The following is a 17,989-nucleotide window of genomic DNA, read 5'->3' on the forward strand; positions in this document are numbered from 1 at the left end:
ATATCCCAATGTTATCCTGTGGATACCTGTGGATATAAGAGAAATCACGTTATCAACGGTAAGTTCTTACCATAACGTATATTTCCTTCACTGTCATTCGATTCTCTTCATTGTAGCACTTCCCTCCTTTGGTTATTCTAATTTTACCGCTTACCTCCTTCACTGTTATTCTGTTCTTATTGTAGCACTACCCTCCTTCGGTTCTTCTCATTGTTCCACTTACCTCCTTCACTCTCATTCGGTTCGTCTCATTGTAGCGCTTCCCTCCTTCATGGTCATTCAGTTCTTCTTATTGAAGCGCTTCCCTCTTTCACTCTCATTTGGATGTTCTTATTGTAGCGCTTGCCTCCTTCACTGTTTGGTTCTTCTCATTGTAGTGCTGCCCTCCTTCACTGTCATTTGGTTCCTCTCATTGTAGTGCTTCCTTCCTTCCTTCACTGTTATTTGGTGCTTCTCATTGTAGCACTTCCCTCCTTCACTGTCATTTGGTTCTTCTCATTGTAGCGCTTCCCTCTTTCACTTTCATTCGGTTCTTCTCATTGTAGCACCTCCCTCCTTCACTGTCATTCGGTTCTTATTGTACCGCTTATTTCCTTCACTGTCATACGGTTCTCTTCATTGTAGTGCTTCCCTCCTTTGGTTCTTCTCATTGTACCGCTTCCCTCCTTAACTGTTATTCGGTTCCTCTCATTGTAGCGCTTCCCTCCTTCCCTCTCATTTGTGTGTTCTTATTGTAGCACTTCCCTCCTTTTGTCATTCGGCTCTTCTCATTGTAGCGCTTCCCTTCTTCCCTGCATTCGGTTCTCCTCACTGTAGCACTTCCCTCCTTCACTGTCATTTGGTTCCTCTCATTGTAGCGCTTCCCTCCTTCGCTGTCATTTGGTTCCTCTCATTGTAGCGCTTCCCTCCTTCACTGTCATTTGGTTCCTCTCGTAGCGCTTCCCTCCTTCGCTGTCATTTGGTTCCTCTCATTGTAGCGCTTCCCTCCTTCACTGTCATTTGGTTCCTCTCATTGTAGCGCTTCCCTCCTTCGCTGTCATTTGGTTCCTCTCATTGTAGCGCTTCCCTCCTTCACTGTCATTTGGTTCCTCTCATTGTTGCGCTTTTACATTTATTGAGCACTGTGTACATCTATTCCTACCACAGCCAAAGTTGCTTTTATTCCTTTAGGAACCCCCAGCGTGATCACTGTTAGTAACAGCATTCTGTAGGGACAGTGATCAATGCCTGATACATTATAGTTGCTTTTTACTTTTTCTGCTCTCATTACTGGAAAACAGTGGGAGCCATGTTGGTACTGGATGCACCTGGTTCGCTGTCGTGCTGTCTCCGCCTCAGATCAATTTTGTTTCCTTTTTTCCAGCTGAATGATGACTCTATGTTATGTGTGTAGGCTCCATGTTTAGGATGATGAGCACCTTACGCTTATAATGAGGAAAAAGCCTTCCCCGTTGTAGATTTCAGAACTGTTGCCTGGCGGGCGATGCGAGTGCCACGACCAGGTGTGATTACAGAGCCTTTAAAAATAAACTCTCGAGAGAACCTGAAGTAGAAAAACATGTTAGTACAGAGGGTAATTTAGCAAACGGCAAGAGTGTAGCCTATATGTGCCACGTCTATTGGCTCAATTCTCGCCAAACAGCCCTTCTCATCACGCCAGGTCCCGTGCAATTCTGCCAGCACTGAGTATTTTTGGACCCATCTTTTTACCCGAAAATAAATCTTGGTTGCGATGTGACTGGGATGCATCCGGAGACTCTGCTGATTCATTTATATTGCGACACTTGTATGTCTGGGTGGGACTGAATCAAATCCTGTATATGAAGTGCTACAATGTAGCACCCATGGCTTTTTTTTCCACGCCAAGTTTCGTTCTACGTATCCACACTGTCGCATGCATATGTCAGTTTGGATGGAGACCCCGTCAGCCACATGGACAATGGCAGCCGTGGCACGTAAGGGGTAAACCCTCCATCCCCGGTGCCATTTTTAAATAGACGAATTGGCGCCATGTTCTATAAATGAATGTTTAATAATGTGTTATATCACTGCGCAGTTGGAGAATGATGTACTGCACAGTTATAGAACTGCATGAAGCACTTATGAGAAAAAGATGAGTTATTTTGTTTCTAAAAGGCTTTGACAATTGTTCTTCAGCAACTTGTACATAGCAAGTCATGTGGTAATTGTCTTAGCTCCAGCAGGGGATAGGTGTTGATTAGCAGGCCTTTTGGTGGCCAAACATTTTCTTTAAAATACAAACTAAGGTCTGGAGAGCAGCCTGTGGGTGCTTTCAGCATCTCCTATTGTGTGATAAGCCAAAACTGGGTTTGCATGGATATGTGAAAGAGACAGGAACATTTGTTTGAAAAATCAAATACAAACCGTATTTTGAAGCTATGTGATAAATGTATCAAAGGTGAATTGTTAACTGCCAGGTGGTAAAGGATGCAGTTTAAATGACACCAAACGTTGTGTGTGACAGGAAGGAGGAAATGTTTTTTTTTTTTTGCAGTTATATCCTTTTAAAATGTAAAAATGTTTTTCTCTTTTGTAAGATAGCCTGATTGGATGGGATAGACTCAGGGTGGGCTTACCCCCTGTGGTATGTGTATTGGAGTAAGATATTTGGAGTAAGAAAAGGAGGTCTGCTGCCCTATGAACATTGTATTATTCCATTTTCATTCTGCTGTGAACATCGTGCTCTATGCTGTTTCCCCTAGCAATAGGGAAGAGTTCTCTTTAGAACTATTTGGGCAAATAAACATCTTCTGCCTCAAGACGACCGCTTTATCTTGTGAACCTGCAGTGTTATGCCGAAAATAGCTCCGTTCTCCAGGCTGTTTTGGGTACACCCAGCGTCTCCAACCTCCACCTTCCACCTGCTACCGTGCCGTGCTTGGTTAAGCAACTAGTGGAGATTCGTCAACACCACATAGGTGTGGTAAGATGGCGTGACGCATACAGAGCAGAACCGTGGTTCCAGACGCCACAGCAAAAAGGAGTCTGGTGGTGGCAGCGTAGTCCCCGCCCATTCGCAGTGGGTGGAGTCTGTAACTGACGGTAAGCGGGAATCCCCTAATTGGCAAGGTCCCGTGTGACCTAAACTCCATTCTGGGGCGAGACTCGAAGCGATGAAGGCTTTCGTACGTAACTGTCCGGTCACAGTCACATATCGAATGAATCGGCACAATCTCCTGGTGCGTCCTAGTCACATCCCATAGCGACTAAAATGCATTTTGGGGTAAAAAGACAACCGCCGATAGTCTTATGGGTCCTGGTGCCTCATTCGCGGCATGCGTCTCGCATCACATGACACACTGAGGCTATTTGTATCAGGACACATCTGTGTAGCGTGTATTTTTAGAGTAATGTCTGACTTCAGTGAATAAATGCCTGGATAATAAGCTTCACGTCTGATGCTTTCTCATAAATTGTGAGTAGTTTAAAAGTCATTGTTCAAGAGGCAGATTTTTTTCATTCCCCCTGATTTACGGAACAGTGATTTTACTCTTCATTTAATGAGCAGTTCCAGCCGCAATGTATTTTTCTTATGAGTGAAACATTTGCTTTTCACAGCGGGAGTCCCAAGGAGAAACTCTCTGTCTGTTCCCACAAGATACAATTTCCTTACTACAAGCTTGGATCATTACATGACATGTTAGCCATAAGCAGTGACAAGCTGCCGCACTGTTACAGCAGGTGCCGGGAGACCAGCGGTGAGAACATTCCGGAACACGGATCAAAGTAGGTGTGCATGCTGGGTGATTTCCCACCTGGACCGAGCACATGCATAAATTACTGCTAGAGTCTCCGTTATTCTTCCTCCGCTTCTCCCCATTACATTGTTGTGACTCATTCTAATTATCCACTGAGTGGTGTTACCTGAATACAAAGAAGAAAAACAGTTTGATGGTGGCAAAAAACAAACTTGTTTTGTGCGTGTGTTTGTATGGTGGGGGGACACCTTGCAAGGAATAGCCGCTGAGTTCTTGTCTGGACCTGAGAAAGAGGTGTAGCCCTGGTGACCATGCCCACTTCCACTATGCTGCTACATTTGTGGATGGGCCCAGAAAAGGCCAATAAGGTGTGGTAAAGCCCACGCACAGTGACCACGCTTCCTCTTCATTCCGTGGCTCGGTATTAATAGTGGCAGACCTGTTTCCACCATATCTGACCGGAGATTGTTCTGCTGATCTGTCACCTTTCTGCAAACAAAGTTCTTGCATCTTCTTATACTAGAAATCCTTAATGCAGTCCTGAGCTTACGTTAAGGCTCATTCTATAGGAGAATGTTCCCATTAAGACGTGGGATACCACAGAAAACCATTGATTTTTCTTGTCTCTATTTTCACAGTGTTTGATAAATCACTTGGATTGCTAAATTGCATAAACCTTGGGACAGCTATTCATTTTCTTGAAAGTAATTTTCTTGAAGTACATTGCGTCATGACAGCAAAATGAACATATTACGCATTCATGAATAATGGCCCTCATTCCAAATTGATTGCTAGCTGCCATTGTTCGCTGCGTAGCGATTATCTAAAAAATGGCAAAACTGTGCATGCGTATGCACTGCATTACGCACGCGCGGCGTACGGGTACAAAGAGCATAGTGGTTTAGCACAGGTTCTAACGACGCTTTCAGTCGCACTTGCGGTAGCAAGGAGATTGACAAGAAGTGGGAGTTTCTGGGTGTCAACTGACTGTTTTCTGGGAGTGTTTGGTAAAACACAGGCGTGGCCGGGCGTTTGGTGGGCGGGTATCTGACGTCATTACCGTGTCATTCGCCGCAGCAATCATCGCACAGAATAAGTAACTACAGGGCTGGTCTTGTTCTGCACAAAATGTGTTTGCTGCCGCGCGGCTGCACAGGCGTTCACACTCCTGCAAAGCGAAAACACACGGCGACTAACTCTGCGGCGACTAAGCGTTTGCATGGCTGCTAAAAGTAGCTAGCGAACGATCAACTCGGAATGAGGGACAATGGTGGTCATTCCGAGTTGTTCGCTCTGTAATTTTCTTCGCATCGCAGTGATTTTCCGCTAACTGCGCATGCGCAATGTTCGCACTGCGACTGCACCAAGTAAATTTGCTATGCAGTTAGGTATTTTACTCACGGCATTACGAGGTTTTTTCTTCGTTCTGGTGATCGTAATGTGATTGACAGGAAGTGGGTGTTTCTGGGCGGAAACTGGACGTTTTATGGGTGTGTGTGAAAAAACACTGCCGTTTCTGGGAAAAACGCGGGAGTGGCTAGAGAAACGGAGGAGTGTCTGGGCGAACGCTGGGTGTGTTTGTGACGTCAAACCAGGAACGACAAGCACTGAACTGATCGCACTGGCAGAGTAAGTCTCGAGCTACTCAGAAACTGCACAGAGAAGTCTTTTCGCAATATTGCGAATCTTTCGTTCGCAATTTTGATAAGCTAAGATTCACTCCCAGTAGGCGGCGGCTTAGCGTGTGCAAAGCAGCTAAAAGCAGCTTGCGAGCGAACAACTCGGAATGAGGGCCAATATGTCTATTAAAGAATAATTGCATTTAATATCACATTGCGAGATGCCTGGCGCGATCCAAGGGAAGCAGTTCCCTCACTGCATACTTTTTAGTAATTTTTTTTTGTCTTAGGGTGGGTATATACTAGAACGACAGTATATTGCCCCCGTGCCTTGGGCGAATCCCCGCCGTGCCGAATGTAAGAGCGTCCGTACACACTGGCTGAGGTAATGAACGATGTGACGACATCTCGTACCAGCATTCAGTACACTGCCCCGAGTCGCACACAGTAACTTCTGGTTGGCTGCGCAGCATGGCTGACCATAAGATGACGCATTCATCCTGCTGGAGAGCGCAAATGTGCGCACACACAAGGTGATTTGTCGTTCCAATATGGTAAATCGTCCTGATACCATTCTGGTGTGTACCCACCCTTTGCTTATAGTGCACTAGGTGCTTAGGATCATTATTTTTGATACAGAGTAATTGATATAAAGTCATAGATTACGCATTGGCCTGTCGCCTTATTACACTAGATTGTGTCATTTTTCTTCCATTGTGCTACTTTTTCTAATTTTGCGCCTTAGCACCTGATTCAGGGTTGTACGCAAACCCGATATTTATATAGAACTCTAACGATGAGAGATCTGCGCAGGTGCAGCTCTGGTACTGCGAGATAGCACGCAGTGCCCCCAAGCCGCAACAAGATTGTCATGCTGCCACCATTTTGGGGCGGAGACGGGGTGTGCCAAGGCCAGTGGCGAAAACCATGTGGATCAGTGAATTCACCCGCAGATACACGTGTTTTGTCGAATTTGCGGCCATTTTTCGCACATTTTTGGTCCGTTTTCGCCCATGCCGATTTGGGGAAAAAAACAACAACCAAACGAAAATGGATTAAAAAAACGGGTGGAAACACTCGCTATTGAATACACAGGATACAGTCATTAGGTCGACAACACTTAGGTCGACGATCATTAGGTCGACCACTATTGGTCGACATGGTCACTAGGTCGACATTTTTGGAACTTTTTCATACTTTACGATACACGTGGACTACGATTGGGAATAGTAACCTACACGAAGCGAGCCATGCGAGGGGACACAGTGCACTAATTGTGGTTCTCCGTCACTTTACGAAGAAAACGACACCAAAAAAAGTAAAAAAAAAAAACCCTCATGTTGTCCTTTTTCCATGTCGACCTAGTGACCATGTCGACCAATAGTGGTCGACCTAATGACCCATACCCGGATACACAATAGTCAAATTAGTACAGATTTTCCGACTGTCGAAAAATTCGGCAGTAATTGAGTTCCCTCTTAGTGTTTTGGTGTGGGTAAGTTGCAGCGCCCTGAATTTATTCTGTTTTATTACTGTTGTACCCCCAGATTGTATACAATACAGTATATCCTGGTTCGTCGACAGCTGTAGAGTTAATTATTTCCTTTAAAACTCATTTTCTTTTCTAGTGTCTGTCACGTTCCTATAAGCTCATTTATGTTTGTTTTTGCTTTTTCTAAACTTTGACTTTACTGTTGTGTGTTTGAACTTTTTGTTTCATATCCTGCGTAGAGTTGTCTGTGGTGAAAAGGAAAAGAGGGCGTCCCAAGGGTTCCACTAAGAAGCCGTTTGCGGAGGAAGAGCCTGCAGAGAACAATGGAAGCCTTCCCAAAGAAAACCAGCTGGAAGCCAAAGAAGCGCGTCTCTCCCCGGAGCCGTTACCCGACAACCTGGAATGCCGGAAATGCAGCAGAACCTTCTGTAACATCAGGCAGCTGAAGAAACACATCTGCATCATTGTGCTGAATGATGACGATGACGTCACTCAAGGTAAAAAGAAAAGTGTTTATCATAGTCGTCACTGGATTATTGTGTTTCATGTGTGTGTTGTCCCCCCCCACCCCCTCTCAGTTGTGATGGTTTTAACCCCTTCTGGACCAACTATGCTTTGCACTGTTGGACTGAACTAAATTTCTCAATTTTAGAACGTCTGCATCGTGTTTGGTTGATGCCCTGTGTACTTTCTTTAGGCAATGACTTTGAGGGGAAGTTTATACTGTCTGACTATGAAAAGGAAAAGCAGACGAAGCGGTCGCGCCTTCAGAAGACTGAGAGAACTCTACAATCGAAAGAGGCTGAGAAGACCCAGGGAGTGAATCCCATTGTCAGCGTCCTTCTGACTGCACATGAAGCTATTCCAGGTATCATGGCTGATTTTGTGTTGCATACGTATCCATGACACGAGACCAAGTCAGCGCAGAAGCAGCAAGACGTGCGGTGTCAGAGCAGCAGACTGTGTATTAGAAAGCATTACAAACAGAAAATGAGATAATGACATAACAAAGATACCTGCATTGCACACTAATACCATATGATGTGTCATTTTCCTTTCATTTCTTTTTCTAATGTAATTGCTCAACTGCATAATGTTATGACTGCATACAAATATCCTTGCTGTTCTTTCTATGGTGCTGCTTGCATTGTTTGACTTCTCTTCCCCATTGTCTCCTAATTCCGCTATCATACTGTACTCCCTTCAAGCTTTCCTTTCAAACTTAGTTTCTCACAATAGCAGCCCAATGGCAAGGGATAGAGTGATATTTTTGCTGTTAGGGTATGACATAATTCGGGGTGTAGCCAAGTCCACAAAACGACCGAAATAAATTGTTTTTAGTTTATCGTTTTTTTCAGTGCCAGTCACAGTTATGCAAACAAGAGTTTTACATTTACAGTCCCCATTAATAGTCAGTACAGGTTGCTTGCATAAAGGGTTGCTCAGATTTACGGTGACGCTGAGATCATGTGATCATGCAGAGCCAATGGGCTGAAAACTGGCAGCTTAGTGATATCACAGGATGTTTCCCAGCATGCTCAGCGGGCCAGAACATAGGCTGTCCTCACATTAACACTCATTATTAGTCATAGCAACCCAGATTACTTTATGTGTAAGCTAATGCTGGCTAGTCAGAAAGGACTATAGGAGACCCTACACAGTGGTTAGGATTGCTTCCTGACAATAGCCTCCACCTACAACCACCTTGTTTTATGTGCTGGTGGTGAAGACACAAATTGTATGTGTATAATGCTTGGACGATACGTCCACTGGGTCACCGTGCTGGAAATTCCCAGTTGGTGAGACAGCTACTGTAACATCCTTAACTTAAGCCGTTTTGATCATAAAATTTATTATTTGTTGTCTCTCCCTGGTTCTGACCCACCAGGTTGTCTTCCAGTATGATACACTGGCACAGCAATCCCTAAGGCACGGTTCTCACTACAGAATCATAATATGTTTCATTTTGTATGAATCCCACAGGAGCAACAAAAATCATTCCTATTGAAGCTGCGGCCCCAGCGGCCGAGCCTGAGGCAAACGCTCAGCCGGCTGATCCAGAGCAGGGGCAGAGAAGGGGATACCAGGAGTACGCCATCCAGCAAGTACCCCAGGAACAGTCTGCTAATCCAAGCAGGTAGCAGCAATGGTATTTTAGGCTTGTATATCTGTTTAAGTGGCTATTAGCGGCGGCGGTAGGGTTGCGGGTGAAGTCATGTGATTGATCATCCAATTGCAGTTCAGTAACTCGCCTCTGACCCCTAACAAATCACCCATCACACAGTTACCACAATTCTCCCGACGTGCTGTAACCATTACTAGTGTGCGTATACAAAACTCTGCATTGCCGGCTGATAATTGGGCTCCCTGTTCTATTACGCAAATCATTCCACTCTCACATAATTGGGTTGCTGTCACTTTCTCAGTAACTCCGGGGAATTACATTCCTCTGTGTTGAATAAGAATTGCTTTTTTAATGAACAACTGTGAAAACAGAGGGTTGCGGATCCCTCTATTTTATAAAGGAAATAGAGATTCTCTTTAAGTTACTGAACTACTGATGGACTATAATCTGCCATAATGTTTCCCTATCCAGAGTTTGTTGCTTGTTGCGGCTGCTTGGTGAAACCGCTATTATCCACATTACTAGTACAGAGTTTAACCTACTGTATGGCCACTGTAGCACACAACTAATGGGGTGGGGGCTGGCCAGTGCTCTGCTTTGTGTCCGCTGATCTTCCCTTTCCACATTCTGGTGGTGTAGTTCAGGTTGCTGGTGCATGTCCGTCAAATACAGAGTATTGGATTACTGTATATTGTCACTGCTGTATAATAAGTATCTTCTTAACCATTGAACTCCTCACGCTCTCTCATGATTTTCTTCTTTTTTTTTTTTTTGTTGCACTCTAGTCTTAAAAAAGGGTAGCTGTATAAACACACCATGGTATCAAGTTTGGATATTGCCATCAATGGGTCATTAATCTTTTATAAATCACGATCTGTATTATTTCTCTTACGTCCTAGAGCACAGGTTCTCAAACTCGGTCCTCAGGACCCCACACAGTGCATGTTTTGCAGGTCTCCTCACAGAATCACAAGTAAAATAATTAGCTCCACCTGTGGACCTTTTAAAATGTGTCTGTGAGTAATTAATGCACCTGTGCACTTACTGGGTTACCTGCAAAACATGCACTGTGTGGGGTCCTGAGGACCGAGTTTGAGAACCCCTGTCCTAGAGGATGCTGGGTTCCACATTAGTACCATGGGTATAGATGGGTCCACCAGGAGCCATAGGCACTTTAAGAGTTTGAGAGTGAGGGCTGGCTCCTCCCTCTATGCCCCTCCTACCAGACTCAGTTTAGAAAATGTGCCCGGAGGAGCCGGTCACAGCTAGGGGAGCTCTACAGAGCTTCTTTAGTAAAGTTTTTTTTTTTTTAGAGTTTATTATTTTACAGGGAGGCTGCTGACAACAGCCTCCCTGCTTTGTGGGACTAAGGAGGGGGGGAGTAGTGTCCGCCCTGCGGGGTCTGAGCCACTATTTATGCTGACAGGACACTGAGCTCCTGAGGGGATAGATCGTTCCCCGCCAAAGGGGATCGCCCACCCCAGCAGCATGCCGCCACCTCCTTACAGAGCTGAAGATCAGTGGCGAATGAGTCACCGACCCCCCCTAGCAAGCGGGGGGCCGGTGTGAAGATGGCGGCAACAGGGTAGGAGCGCAGTACTAACTGCGCTCCGGAGGCTCAGCGGTACTTAGTGCGGTGCTGTGAGGGGCGCCCTGAGCCAGTGCCTGAACCCTGCACTGGTCAACAAGCCTGTCAGGGTCCCCGGATCTCAGCCAGCATCAATCCTCAGGCCAGTATAATCCTTGTGAAGAGCGGGAAGACAGCATAATTTTGGGGGCGGAGCTTCTCGGAGCAGACCCAGCAGCGTTCTGCGCCATTTTCTTGCCTGCACAGCGCTGTCCAGGAAGAGCAAGTCCCTCCACAGCAACTCCAGCTATCTCTCACGGTACCAGGAGGTTGTAGAAGGGGGGGAGGCTGCATTATAACTTTGTAACCTATTATGGTGCACAGTCAGCGCTAGTAGGGGTCTCCCTTTACATTAAAAGTGCTGTGTGTGGGTTGTGTCAAGTCGAAAAATATCATAATGCATATGCCTTGTACTAACCCCATGCACATGCCCGCTGCTCGTGCACTCAGTACGCCGTGTGTGCACATATCCGCAATTTGCGTAGGATCGCTCCGGCGATCGTGCGCATGATATGGGTATTTACGGCGGAGTTTGTGAGCGCGTAGCGTGTTATTAGAACATTGCATGTTTAACCCATATAGCGTACATTTTAGATATAGTTCCCCTAGACCATGTCAGCGAGTATTATTAGTGTAAACAGTTCCTGGACAGAGAGATTCGCCTTTGCATGATAGGAAGGGTCAGATAAAGGTTGGAAGGTGATGTCTAGTATCCAGCTGTAGGGTATTTTAAGGGAAACATACTGGTGTTGGTTAGAGGAAAATCGCATGTTCCTGCGTATAGTTATGTGCAGAAGTAGAATATAGATATAAATTGTATTTAAAATATATTAAGAATGTGGAGGGAACGAGAATGGAACCCAGTCACACACAAATTAAATCTCCCACATACTGAGATACAATGGCCTTATTTACACTAAACTTTGAGATTCTATGAAGAGGGCATACACCTTTGTTTACTAAGATGGCCAGGTTTCTCTTCAGAATAATGAGTGCTGAGTTGTCATTGTCTCACCTGAAAGTAAGGGACAAACAAGGGTGAACAATGCCCAGGAGCCGAGTATGTTTGGAAGATCAGAAACAATAGCTAACCACAACAAAACCAGACAGATAGGAATTTAGGATACTAACATTCCTAGTCCAAAATCCATGGAGATAGAGGTATTCATTTATATATATTATATATGTGTATATATATATGTATATATATATATATATATATATATATATATATATATATATATGAATAAATATAATTCCTAACAAATTGTAATAGCAGGAGTGTGTGTGTGTGTATACATATATATGTATGTGTGTGTGTATAAATATATATATATATATATAAAAAAAAAAAAAATATATATATATATATATATATATGAATATGTGGAGCTATGAATATCTTGAAGATAGTAATATCATGTGTGGGATCATATTGTTCAGAGTCACGTGAACATTAATCTGGTGGGAATAAGAACATTGTTAAAACTTACCTCATTAAGATATTAATAATACCAGATTTATGTTTAATGTGATGGGTTTAACTGATCGTGGGGCGGGAACTCAGATGTAAACAACAGAAACCACATCCCAAGTCCTAGCCATCGCCCACTTCTTGAACTAACCAATGGTCCCCGGTGCAGGACATGTCCCACCCCCTAACCAATGGAAGAAGAGCACACAGTGTCTATTGTATTATGCCTTGATCTACTGAATAAAGAGCGAGCTGCAGGCCAGGTCACTATCAAAGACTCTGAACACTATCTACCTGATGAGCGGAGGACCGGATCCGGGAAGCGCTTGCGAATATTCTCACGTACGTACATTCTCTGTAGCCATTATTCTGTTTAGATTTACTTGTTAGCCTGTAGTGTATAAATTGTATTGTTTTTACCTTTTTGGAACAAATCCACGGAGGCCTTAGAACCCTGTGGTTTCAACTACAAAACAGTGTTGTGTTTTCACTTTCCTGCCTGGGCTTTAAAGTAGTTTAACCTGTTTAAGGTGTATAAGCATTGTTAAGGTGTACGCACTGCGGATACTTTGTATCGCCAGTGCTACTTAAGGTTTAAAGGTATTACATCATTACAGTACTTTGCTGTTAAGGGTTTAAAGTATAAGCATATCATTACGTTATATCGTTAACAAGGTTTAAAGGTTATTAATTGTGTGTGCGCTCGCTGTGTGTTCTCTGTACACTCAGCGCGGCCTGTATACGCCAAGTGCGTACCACGCGGAGGACTCTGTACGCAAATAGCGTACAAAGTGCGTAGCACGCGCACGTAGTCTAGCGGCCATAGCGGCTCAACGGTAATAGTGTACAAAGGGGTATAGCTTTGCGGTCTAAGATAATACCGACATTATCAGTTGGCACCAATCTCTGTGTCTGTCTTGCCATTCTTGGGGTGAAACTCTGTCTGTCCTCCCCTGTGTGTGTGTGGAGTGTCTGTGGTCTCCATTAAGCAATGTCCAGGGACTCTGTGTCATATGCTGCAGAGGATATGTCCTCTCAGGATGGTCCCATTCCATGTAATCAGGATTGCACTGATTTAGCACAGATAACCAGCAAGGGAGCCTGAGTGGTTATCCTCTATCAAATCTATGATTTCTCAGATTTCAAATAGGGTTGCACAAAATGAATCTGCAACTCAGGCTTTACAGAACTCTATGGCAGTCTGGCCCAGTTCTGGTACCTCCAGGACTCCCCGCTGTATATTCACATAAACGTGCTCTTGCGCAGATCATGCAGGATGAGACGGATACCGATTCTGACACTGCAAATGGTGACGGGGATGTGTTGCGTGGGGCAGCATTTCTTGCAAAAGGGGTGCAGTTGATGATAGAGGCTATTAGAGATGTGTTGAATATTGCTGATACAACACCTGAACAGGTTGAGAAGCTTACTTCACTGGAAATAAGAAATCCTCGCTAACCTTCCCTGCGTCAAAGGAATTAAATGCTATTTTTGAAAAGGCTTGGGAAGACCCGGATAAAAAATTCCAGATTCCTAAAAGGGTTCTGGTGGCATTTCCTTTCCCGTAGAGGATAGGGAAAAACCGCCTATTGTTGACGCGTCAGTATCCAGACTCTCAAAAAAGGTGGTTTTACCTGTTCCAGGATCTACTGCCTTGAAAGAGCCGGCTGATCGTAAAATTGATAATACGTTCAAATCCATGTACACGGCTTCTGGGGCAATACTACGTCCCACTATTGCCAGTGCTTGGATTGCCAAAGCTATAATAAAGTGGTCAGGCACATTACTTGAAGACTTGGATACTATGGAGAAATGTGATTTTTACGTAACATTCAGGATTCGGCAGGATTTCTGATTATATCCATGAAAGACCTGGGTTCCATGGCTGCAGGAATTTCTTCCATGTCTGTATCAGCTAGTCGAGGACTGTGGTTGCGCCAGTGGTCTGCCGATGCGGAATCCAGGAGAAGTGTGGAGACCCTACCCAACACAGGTCAGGCTCTCTTTGGGGAAGCGTTAGATGCGTGGATCTCCACGGCTATGGCTGGTAAGTCACCTTTTCTTCCCTCAGCTACCCTTTTCTTCAGCTTCATCACAGCCCTTTCGGTCTACCAAGCCCAGAAAGGCCAAGCCGTCCAACACCTTCTTTCGGGGAGGTCGGCCCAATTCCAGGAAACCTGCAGCTGGTACACCAAAGTACTGGAGGGAGCAAGACTCGGGCATTCCAGTCACGTCTGGGTGTCATCCAGCCTGGACCCCTGGGTGCAAGATATTGTGTCTCAGGGGTACAGGCTGGAATTTCAAAATCTCCCTCCTTACCGATTTTTCAAATCGGGCTTGCCAGCTCTGCTGGCAGACAGGACTGTCCTGCAAGAAGCCGTCCAGAAGTTGGTGGAGGCACAGGTCATTGTGCCAGTACCACTTCATATGCAAAACAAAGGTTACTATTCAAACCTTTTCGTGGTACCAAAACCGGATGGATGGTTCGGTCAGGCCAATTCTGAACTTAAGATCACTAAACTCCTTTCTGAGGTAGTTCAAGTACAAAATGGAGTCTCTTAAGGGCAGTGATATCAGGTCTGGAGGAGGGGGAATTCCTGGTATCCCTGGATATCAAGGATGTGTACCTCCACATTCCGATTTGGCTGCCGCATCAAGCTTATCTTCGATTCGCACTGTTGCACTGTCATTTTCAGTTCCAGGCCCTACCATTTGGCCTCCCCACAGCACCGAGGGTATTCACCAAGGTGATAGCGGAAATGATGATTCTCCTCCGCAGACAGGGGGTGAATATAATTCGGTATCTGGACGATCTGTTGATAAAGGCATCGTCCACGGAGAAGCTGTTATGGTCCATAGCTCTCACGACCCAGCTTCTCAGGGAACATGGTTGGATCCTGAATCTTCCAAAATCTCATTTGGAACCAACCAGGAGGTTGTCCTTTCTGGGAATGATCCTCGACACGGAAGTGCAGAGGGTGTTTCTTCCAGGGGAAAAGGCGTTAGTGCTTCAAACGATGGTCCGGGATGTCCTGAAGCCAACCCGGTTGTTGGTTCATCAGTGTATTCGCCTTCTGGGAAAGATGGTGGCCTCTTACGAGGCTCTGCAGTACGGGAGGTTTCATGCTCGGTCCTTCCAACTGGATCTCCTGGACAAGTGGTTGGGATCCCATCTACACATACACCAGAGAATACGTCTGTCACCAAAGGCCAGGATTTCACTCCTCTGGTGGCTGCAACTGCCTCATCTTCTGGAGGGCCGCAGGTTCGGGATTCAGGACTGGATCCTTCTAACCGCGGATGCAAGTCTCCGGGGCTGGGGCGCAGTCACTCAAGGGGAATCCTTCCAAGGAAGGTAGTCAAGTCTGGAAGCCGGCCTGCTGATAAACATTCTGGAACTAAGAGTCGTCTACAACGGTCTTCTCCAAGCGGCCCATCTACTGAGAAATCGGCCGTTCAAGTGCAGTCGGACAATGTGACAACAGTGGCTTACATAAACCGACAGGGCAGAACGAAGAGCAGAGCTGCAATGTCAGAGGTAACCGGAATCATCCTCTGGGTAGAAAAACACGCGTTGGCGCTGTCAGCAATCTTCATTCCAGGAGTAGACAACTGGGAAGCGGACTTCCTCAGCAGACACGATCCCCTTCCAGGGGAGTGGGGTCTCCATCCAGAGGTGTTCAAGGAGGTAACAGATCTTTGGGGCGTACCCCAGATCGACATGATGGCCTCTCGTCTCAACAAGAAGCTTCGGCGGTATTGTTCCAGGTCGAGGGACCCGCAAGCAGTGGCGGTGGACGCCCTAGTGACTCCGTGGGTGTTCCAGTCGGTAAACGTGTTTCCTCCACCTCCACTCATCCCAAGAGTTCTAAAGCTCGTAAGGAGAACAAGGGTTCAAGCGACCCTCATTGCTCCAGACTGACCAAGAAGGGCTTGGTACGCGGATCTACTGCCTCTTCCTCTTCAGGAGGACCTACTGCAGCAGGGGCCGTTTGCCTATCAAGACTTACCGCGGCTACGTTTGAGGGCATGGAGTTTGAACACCTGATACTAGCTCGAAAGTGCATGCCGAACAAGGTTATTCCTACCCTGATGCAGGCTAGGAAAGGGGTAACGTCTAAACATTACCATCGAATTTGGAAAAGGTATGTATCTTGGTGTGAGTCCAAGAAATTACCTGCGGTGAAGTTTCAACAGGGACGGTTTCTCCTCTTCCTACAAGTGGGTGTGGATATGGGCCTGAGGTTGGTATCTGTGAAGGTCCAGATTTTGGCCCTGTCCATTTTCTTTCAGAAACAATTGGCTGCCCTCCCTGAGATTCAGACCTTTTTGAAGGGAGTTCTGCAAATCCAACCTCCCTTTGTGCCACGTACGGCACCTTGGGACCTTAACGTGGTGTTGCAGTTCCTTCAATCGGACTGGTTCGAGCCTCTACAGGGGGTTGAGGTCAAATTTCTTACATGGAAGGCTGTCACGTTGTTGGCCTTAGCTTCTGCTAGACGTGTGTCGTAGTTGGGGACTTTGTCCACGAAGATAGAGCTGAGCTCCGGACACGCCAGCAGTTTCTTCCAAAGGTTGTGTGGGCATTTCATATCAACCAACCTATTGTGGTGCCACTGGCTACTGACTCCTCAATTTCATCAAAGTCCTTGGATGTTGTAAGGGCTCTGAAAATCTATGTGAAGAGGACTGCTCGTCACAGAAAATCGGACTCTCTGTTTGTCCCGTATGTTCCCAAGAAAATTGGGTGTCCTGCTTCTAAGCAGACGATCTCTCGCTGGATCAGGTTCACTATCTAGCATGCGTATTCTACGGCAGGATTGACGTGTCCTACGACTGTCAAGGCCCACTCTACTTGTAAGGTGGGGTATACCTGGCCGGCTGCCCAGGGTGTCTCGGCTTTACAACTTTGCCGAGCTGCAACTTGGTCTTGGTCGAACACGTTTGCAAAGTTCTACAAGTTCGATACTTTGGCCTCTGATGATCTGAAGTTCAGTGAATCAGTTCTGCAGGAGCCTCCGCGCCCTCCCTCCCATTCTGAGAGCTTTGGTACATCCCCATGGTACTAATGTGGACTCCAGCATCCTCTAGGACGTAAGAGAAAATAGGATTTTGGTTACCTACCGGTAAATCCTTTTCTCGTAGTCAGTAGAGGATGCTGGGCGCCCGCCCAGCGCTTCGTTTTCCTGCTATCATTATTTGGTTCAGTACAACTTCGCTTTAGTTGAGTACTGCATTGTTACTTGGTAAGTAATGTTTCAGCGGTTGCTGAGTGTTCAAGATAAGTTAGCTTGATGTGCCTTGTATGTGTGAGCTGGTATGAATTTTGCCTCTATCTGTGTTAAATCCTCCTCTCGAAGATGTCCGTCTCCTCTGGCACAGTTTCTAGACTGAGTCTGGTAGGAGGGACATAGAGGGAGGAGCCAGCCCACACTCTCAAACTCTTAAAGTGCCGATGGCTCCTGGTGGACCCGTCTATACCCATGGTACTAATGTGGACCCCAGCATCCTCTTTGGACTACGAGAAAAGGATTTACCGGTAGGTAACCAGAATCCTACTTTTTCTATGCAGTGATGTATTTTGTGCCCACCTTGTAGCTGGTGATGATATTGGTGTTTAATCTACAGCTAAATAGTGCAATTGAACCAGTGCCTTATATATAATAGGTGCAGGCCCCTGCCCCAGGGGGGGGTCCTGTGCCGCACATCTTCACCAAGAATAGAATCACTGGGCCTCTTCTGTTCAATAGACAGTGACTGCTTTTTGCTCAAAGCCGCAATAGCCGGATTTACTACTTTATGTTAATGTGAGAATCCCTGCGTTTTCCAACGGGAAGATTTCACAGGCCTCTGGTTTTAGTCTAACCGACATTCCATTGCAAAATATTACACAAAAGATGGCCACCATCAGCAGGTAAAGAGACGAAGGGGTA

The 17,989-nt window shown here is 45.8% G+C and overlaps 1 protein-coding gene across 5 annotated transcripts in view; it reads left to right on the forward strand.

The window, feature by feature from the left end:
* Positions 1-17,989, forward strand: part of ZFAT (zinc finger and AT-hook domain containing) — a 352,244-nt gene that overhangs the window by 181,209 nt on the left and 153,046 nt on the right. For all 5 annotated transcript variants that reach the window (XM_063921238.1, XM_063921235.1, XM_063921239.1 and 2 more), the window contains exons 3-5: positions 7,070-7,327; positions 7,528-7,698; positions 8,814-8,967. In XM_063921238.1, the coding sequence (XP_063777308.1) occupies positions 7,070-7,327; positions 7,528-7,698; positions 8,814-8,967 (583 nt within the window). The remainder of the gene's footprint in view (positions 1-7,069; positions 7,328-7,527; positions 7,699-8,813; positions 8,968-17,989) is intronic.

This window comes from Pseudophryne corroboree, chromosome 5 (genome assembly GCF_028390025.1).
Source record: "Pseudophryne corroboree isolate aPseCor3 chromosome 5, aPseCor3.hap2, whole genome shotgun sequence".
NCBI classification, from domain to species: domain Eukaryota; kingdom Metazoa; phylum Chordata; class Amphibia; order Anura; family Myobatrachidae; genus Pseudophryne; species Pseudophryne corroboree.